The 7,957-nt window shown below is 48.2% G+C and overlaps 1 protein-coding gene across 1 annotated transcript; it reads right to left on the reverse strand.

Annotated features, from left to right (window-relative positions):
* Positions 1-239: 239 nt before the first annotated feature.
* On the reverse strand, positions 240-5,280 carry LOC121446602 (paired immunoglobulin-like type 2 receptor beta-2). The gene is made up of 4 exons (XM_041649320.1): positions 5,193-5,280; positions 4,497-4,883; positions 1,704-1,893; positions 240-565 (listed from the first exon to the last, which is right to left on the reverse strand). Exons 1-3 carry the CDS (start codon positions 5,278-5,280, stop codon positions 1,712-1,714), a joined length of 657 nt encoding a protein of 218 aa, XP_041505254.1. The 3' UTR covers positions 240-565; positions 1,704-1,711.
* Positions 5,281-7,957: the final 2,677 nt, after the last annotated feature.

A 7,957-nucleotide genomic window follows, 5' to 3' on the forward strand; every position in this document is an offset into this window, starting at 1 on the left:
CAAGCCATGGTCTTGTCACCTGAGGAGGAGCATGGAGTGGCCAGGGCCTGTGACTGAGATGTCAGTGTCCAGGGAGAACAGGAGAGAGGAACAGGGTTCTCATGCAGTGGTTCTCAGTGTGGACCATGGTCCCTGCCTCTCTCAGTGTCCCTGCTCCTGGACATAATCTGCTTTTCTGTAAGGTCTCATGTCTGTGTGTTGGGCTGCATTAAGAGAGACATGAGATCATGCCTTGGAGGAAGACATTTATTAAAAATGGACAGATAGGTAACAGCATAGTTGGGATCTCAGGACCAGAGCCCGACAAATTCACTGGATTCCTAGGAAAGGAAGTCAGAGCACGCATGGCAGGAGTGAGGTTCTCTTCTTGCACCTGTCCATGGACGGATGTTTCACAGCACAAGCCTGTAGCCCTCCTCTCTGATTCCCAGGCCATGGTCAGGGAAGGGGTTGAGATGCAGGATGTGTGGCCACCAATTCCTACTTTGATGGAAACTCACCACCCTGGTGAGCGATGCTGGCCCCTGGAGTTCTGTTAGCTGGGGACTAACAGAAAGTTTTGTGCCTAAGAAGGAGAGGACAGATTTCCACAGTCAGTTTTCTACTTGCACAATTTGTGTCCCCAAAATGAACTCAGGCCACTGGGCTCGGCTGCAGACACCTATTCCCACTGAGCTCTCTTTCTGCTCCCCACTTTCTTTTGTCCACTGGGCTCGGCTGCAGACACCTATTCCCACTGAGCTCTCTCTGCTCCCCACTTTCTTTTGTCCACTCTCTCAGCTGCAGACACCTATTCCCACTGAGCTCTCTTTCTGCTCCCCACTTTCTTTTGTCCACTGGGCTCGGCTGCAGACACCTATTCCCACTGAGCTCTCTCTGCTCCCCACTTTCTTTTGTCCACTGGGCTCGGCTGCAGACACCTATTCCCACTGAACTATCTCTCTGATCCCCACTTTTTTTTTTTGGTCCCTTGAATTCCTCAGGAGCAGGCTGTGTTCATCTGCACTTGATCCTCTAATTTCCAGCTGGGACTCTAAGGAATTAGGAACAGATTCAGTCCTGGGTGGGTTCAGCCTCCTTTCTGTCCTTCTGTTCCCTGTTCTCTGCCCTGCATATGTTTCCTGTGCTGGCTGTTTTTGGCTGTGAACTGGACTGTGTCCGTAATGAGGTATAATCTAGAAACAGAGGGCACACTTGGGATCTGGATCTTGAGGGAGGAAGACAGCATGCATTTGATCCAGACCATGATTCTGGAAGTCACACCTTTCACCTGGGCTACTCCTTCTGTTTTAAGCCGGTGTAAGGACAATGGAAGAGGAAGTGTGTCCTTCACCTGCTTGCCCTCACCTCTGTCACACATTCATTTCTGTCTTCGAGATCCTAGTAGAGCAGCTGAGACACCCAGCCTCGTGGACGGAGCAGCTACTGGGTTCTTGGTCTTTCCATTCACTAGTCATTGTTGGACAACAGCATATAAGTCATTCCAATAAATTAATATATACATATGTATATATGTGCATATATACATGTATACACACATACATACATATATACATATATATGCACACACACATATATAAATACATTCCATAAGTTCCATTACTCTAGAGAACCCTGACTAATACACATACTTATCTTTATGTCCCACAACTGAAAAAACTCAGAGGGATAATACAGGTGAGGCCCTGTCCTGGACCACTCACCTTTGCTTCTATAAGAGAAAGATCATCATCACATAGACGGGGGTTATGAGCACAGCCGTGGCCACCACCACCCCGACCATGGCTCCTATGTTCACAAGTGAAGGATTCTTCTGGCCCTCTGTGTCCTCCAGTCCAGCCGTGGTGACTGCAGTGGTGACGATGGAGGGGCTCTGCATGGTGGTGCTGACTGCTGGGGAGAGATGAGGAGTGAGCAGATCCTCCCTGGATGAGGAGGGATGGGAGGAGTGTCACATCTTGTCTCCTCTGTGGGAGGTGGGATGGGGAGCAGCTGTTAGAAGTTCACAGAGGGGAACGAAAGCTAAAGGCTGAGACTCTAGGAAAGCAAGCTCAGTGCACACCTCCACTTGTCCTGGCTGTGTGTCCTCAGAATTGCATGTAGTCACAGATAATTAAGCTATAGAAATACAGTTGTTTTGGTCATATATGCATGGAACAAGCAGATGTCTCAGTCTGTATCGTGATTGCTCTCAGGAAATTTAGACCCCGAGTTTGATCCCTAGAATCCATTTGAGGAGCCTGGAGAGCTGGGCATGGCCTTTAATCTTAGGCCTAGAGGCAGAGGCAGGCAGATCTATGTGAGTTAAAGCCAGCCTGTCTCTGTATATTTAGTTCCACACCAAACAGAGTTGAGTGAGTTGTGTCCCAGTAAAAGGAGGTGGAGACAGGCATGTCCCTGGGGCTCAGTGGTTAGCCAGCCCTATCTATCTACTTGGTAAACTTGAAGCTAGTGAGAGACTCTGTCTCAGAAAATAAGGGAACTGCTCCTGAATGTTTCCTCTAGCCTCTGAATGCATATGAAGAATTGTCAAAGATTACATATATACATACATACATAAATACAGACACACACACACACACACACACACACACACTCACACCTTAATTAACAGACCCTCATGATCACACACCCAAAATACACAAAATGTATAATAGAAAAAAATAGAATTTTGACAATAGGTGTTCAGTTCAGTACAGGGCAGCATACATAGATCTGCTCTGCAATCCCCACTAAGGTTAATGTCAACATTTATCTATTAGGAAACACTAGACCAACAGTTCCCAACCTGTGGTTTGCTATCCCCACAGTGGTAGAATATGAGATAACATGCAATCAGATATTTACAACACAATTAATAATAATACCAAAATTATAGTTATGAAGCAGCAATAAACATAATTTTATGGTAGAGGGTTCACCACAACATGAGGAACTGTATTAATAGGTGTCTCCATTAAGAAGGTCGAGAATCACTGCTCTAGACCCAGGAAACAGCTCCTTTCTCTCCCTTCCCTGAGTCCTGGCAGCTGCGGTTAGACATTACATCAGGTCTACATGGCAGCCGTAGAGACTGCACAAGACCTGTGCTGTGGGCGTCCTCTCACAGGCTGGCTTTAATCCAGTCAACAGCCACTGCTGAATGTGGTGACTCAGGCCTTTATCTCAGCACCCAGGAGACAGAAGTAACAGGTTTCTGTGAGTTCCAGAACAACCAGCGCTACATGGTGAGACCCTGTCTTATAAAAACCAAAAGGCCAAAATATATAAAAAATAAAGAGCAACATCTCAAGGTTGTGTTCAACAAGGAAGCACACAGAGTCCCCAGTTATTGCAGGACCATTTAAAGGGTGCAGGGGTAATAGAAACATAATGTTGCACACAGTGTTCCCAGTGCATGGGTCTGCAGTTACTTCTGCTTTAGAGGAGAGGCAGGGATCAGAACACAGAGCAGCCACATCATAAAAAAAAGGTGACATTAGTTTCCAAGACCCTTGGGGCTTGTGTGGGAGAGGTAAGGGCAAGAGGGCAAGGAATGGGAGAGGGGAGTTGGGAATGGAAACCCTATAAGGGAGTTGTAGGGAGAATTCCCACAGATTTTCACCTGCTTTGACTCCAGAGTGTTAGCACCTCACCTTAATCTTCCTTTTGTGACTGCTACATTTTGTCCCCTGTCTTCTGTATGTGATCCTTGCCTGAAATTTTTCTGAAGGTGCAAAGCCTATGCAAATTTGGTTGAAGCAGTGCTCAGAACACCTCAGGTATTCTTCATCTGAGGATTTGGGCAGCTTAGATGAGAGGTGTTGGGGTGCATAAATCAACTTGCTAAAAAGTGTAAGTTGGAGAACACTAAAAGGGCCCTCCCTAAGCTACAGGGATCAGTCTGAAGACAGGAAACCCCTGCTGCTAAAAGGGCTAGAATCATCCTTGAGGTGCCTTATCTTTTGATTCTATGAACCAGAGAGTGGGTAGGGAGAGGTGAGGGATGTGTCCTGGGAAGCTAGGACAGGATATAGGGGACTGTGGTGACAGATGGCAGTTTACAGTGGCATTGTAGGACACCAGGAACATCCAGTGGTCACCTACTGCATGTTCTGGGCTTAGGTTGGAGCTGTGTGGAGATGTCTATACAGGGACTAAATCGAGCCCTGACACAGGACCAAGTGAGTCAGCTACATCCTGGAGATGTCAACCCACCTCAAAGTCACAGGGAAGGGGAAAGTGACCTGAACTGCAGGGTTAGTTTGGCCAGAAAGGGGGTGAACTAGAGGGAAGGTCTCATGCTGAGATCTAGAGTGTGGTGGGGTTCCATCTGAGCAGAGGGTGACAGACAGGTCAGAGGACACAGCAAAGACTTGTCACAACCACAGTGGAAAGATCCTGTGTCAGAGCCAAGGAAAAGGAATTTTAAACCAAGGTCAGAATTGTGGAGCCTGAGGTGACAACTAGGGGACAAGGAAGCCAGAGGTATCAAAGCCTGAGCCAGGGTGGCTCACCAGGAGTGACGGTAAGTTGGGTCCCATTGATCGACTGAAAATGCTCCATGCGATTTGTCATTTTCAGATGAACTCGGCAGAAGTACACTGTCTGGTCCTTCTCCTTCAAGTCCAGAATTCTGAGGACTCCTGATGTCTGAGGCTGTGTCCAGTTCAGGATGAGCCGGTCCTTGAAATGCTCGTGTATGAAATCCGAGGAAGAATTGTAGATATATTCCCCATGGAAGTCCTTCCATCTCCAGAGAATCCTCATCTGTGGATCCTTTGCCAACACCCAACGGAAGTAGAAGGAGAAGGGGATCTCGATGGAGCCGCCCTGGACACCAGAGAGGCGTGCTGGTAGGATGACCCCAAAAGTACTTTCTCTGTTGGATCCTGCTGTGTTCCCTGAGAAGGATGGGGAGAATCTGAAGCCACTTTAGGGGTGGAATGGACAACCCAGAGCTTCCTGAGCCATCACCCATAGAAAGGTGTGGGACACAGGGAAGGGCTGTCCCTATGTCCCACTGTTATATATGGGACAGGACAGATGGGGAAAGGTAGGGTGGACCAACTCTGAGGGTGAGCTTTCTCTTGTGGCACATAGGACAGGCTGCCTCCTAGAGCAGTCACCTCCTCAAATGCCAGCCGACTCTTCCCAGCCCCACTAACCCCTCCTGTGGTTACGTCCCCAGTAGTGAGGTTCCCACCACTCACCAGCTTGCAGGCAGGCTGCTGGCAGCAGCAGAAGCAGGACCCAGACTATGTCTGCAATCCGTACAGTAAGAGAGACCAGCAGAGCCATCAGGAGGGAGAATAGATCCTTTGGAGGGTTGTTGGGGTGGTCAGGATTCAGGTGACAATCAGATCAAAAATGATCCTCATCCCCTGGGCCGTATGTGGAGGACTGAGTGGGGGCAGGCCCTCCTCATCTCCACCTCCTCGTGACCAGCAACTTTCTTTATCATTCTGGCTTCTTCTTCCCCTTATTGCAGAAGATCCGCCCTTGTGGTAACTGAGAAAACGACTGTGCCCTTGAGCCCAGCCCCCATTTTTTTTTTTTTTTGCTGGATGATACAGCCTTGACCTCTGCATGCTGGGCTCTCCTCTCTTCCACCCTGACCTCCTGTCTCATCCAGTCTTTCCCATTCCCTATGCAGCCTGTAATCACTGTTTTCTCAGTTCCCATTTCCTCCACTCCTGCCCTCCCCTCAGTCTGTTTCTCACTATGTATCCCTCATGTTCTCTCTCTCTCTCTCTCTCTCTCTCTCTCTCTCTCTCTCTCTCTTTCTCTCTCTCTCTCATAATCACAGTTAAGGGATTGATCATTTCCTGCTCACCAGAAACTATGAGGAAGGAGGTGATGAGGAAACACATTCAGTCCCAGTCCTAGCTTGATGCCCCCATCATCGTCTGCTCTTTGCACTCTTGCTGCCTGTCAGGGACTCCTCACAGCAGCCCTGGAAAACTAAGGCCCAGTGGACACTCTCGCCATGGCGCTTGCTGGAACTTCTCTGTGATTCCAGGTAAAGCATAGACTAGTCTCCCTCACCTTGACAATGACTCCAGAGCTACTCCAGGTTCTGAAGGAAAGTTTTTGCCCCTGCCACCCTTAACACACACTCAGAGGAGGAAACCAAGGGTCAGAGAAACCCTGGTACATGTCACATGACTGGCACACGGCAGGTGACTGGACTTCAGTCCCACTGACTTCTCCTACTCTCACTCTCCACACTGACTTCCAGCTGCCTGCTCGGTGCAGCCTCTGAGCTCCCCTCAAGGCCATGGATCTGCTGCTGGGCTCCCAGCAGGCTGTTTCCACAGAGCACTTGAGAGACTCCCTCTAGCTGTGGCTGTTCTAGAACCTTCTTTGGATGAAGTGAATAAAGAAGGCTCAGAGCAGTAGTGCGTCACTCACATCATATTGCCCAGGACATCTTGGAGAGTGGACACAACTGGTCTGTGATCAGAATGGAGTCATGAGAAGTGGGGGGAGCAGCTGTGGTGGCCACAGGGATGGCTCTGAGAGGATTATCCTATTCTTCCCCATGACAAGGCCCATCAGTTCCCTGAAGGGCATGAGGACGTGATTGGACAAGAGGAAGTGGCATCATTCTCCTGGAGTGACAGGTACCGAGGTGACTTTTCATTTCCTTAGATTCCTGGCATTGATTGCCTTCTCCATGCTCCTCTCTGGTGCCTATGTAGCCACCTCTATCATATCTGCTTTCTCTGCCTTCCTCACAGTTCCCATGGTCCTTTGATCCTGTGACTTGCGCTGTCAGGAGTTAAGGACCTCAGACTCACGGCTACTATGTCAGCTGCACATGGACGCACTTCTGCATTCTTGCACCCTGCCTTTGGAGATGCAGAGGCTGCTGCTCAGGCTGTAGCACGGGTATACACTGCCTCTACAGAGCAAATAAGTAAGTGTAATTTTAAATATTTAACCCCAAGTTGGGCTAGGCATGATAGTTCATGCCTTTAATCTAGCATTTTTGGTGTCAGAGGAAATGGCAAATTGATCTATATTAGTTTGAGGGTCAACTGATCTCTCTCTATATGTATATATATATATGTACATGTATGCAATTATATAAGTATATATGCATATATGTATATATATACATACATTTCCAAGCTCGCAAGGGCTATATAATACAACCTTGTGTCACAAAACAAAGGTAAGCAAGCAAACAAACAAAAAGCAAATAATGAAAATGTAAAACAAAAACAAAAGCAAAAAAAAAAGATGTCTGGTGTCCTGAGGAGTAATGCATGAGGTTGTCCTCTGGCCTTCACGTACATGAACAAACATTTACTTGCACACTCATGCACCTGCACACAGACACACATAATCATGCCAGGCACCTTTCACAGCCAATCTGCCACCACATGTCTAGCCAGTCCTCATCCCGAGTAAACATGGCCTCCCCAGGCCAGCTTCTGTGACTCTTCAGACTCCAGTTCCTTATCGTGTCCCTGATTTTATACCCAGCTGTTTTTTTCCATGGCAGTGGTGGAAAAGAACAGGCTCAATTATTCCTATTTCTGTCAGAAGCATCTAATTCTAGAAACCTTTCTCAAATAACCCTCAGTGCAGGACAAATGGGCCCTGGCCCAGCAGATAACTCATAGATGAAAACTGTCCATCTGTCCACCCTTCCTGTCACAGCACCTACTCTCCCAGGCCTTAGTTTTTCTCCACTGACAACATACAGAGCACAGATGGAACCCAAGTACATTAGACTGGGTGCTGAAGAGAGTTGAGGGGATGCTTCAGAGAGGGTGGAGGATGATGACCTGTGGTGTAGACGGGACACTCAGGCTGCACTAGGACATTATAATAGCACAGTTGCCCCACCCCCATCTGACCTCTTCTTTCTCCCCTAGGATGACATCATCATCTTCATCTCCCTCATGTGCTGCCCACCCTTGGCAGGAGCACCTCCCTGCACCCCTCTAGAAGGGAGCCCCAAAAA

Source organism: Microtus oregoni, unplaced genomic scaffold (assembly GCF_018167655.1).
Source record: "Microtus oregoni isolate MIOR12 unplaced genomic scaffold, Mior012 000003F_ref0000135, whole genome shotgun sequence".
NCBI lineage: Eukaryota > Metazoa > Chordata > Mammalia > Rodentia > Cricetidae > Microtus > Microtus oregoni.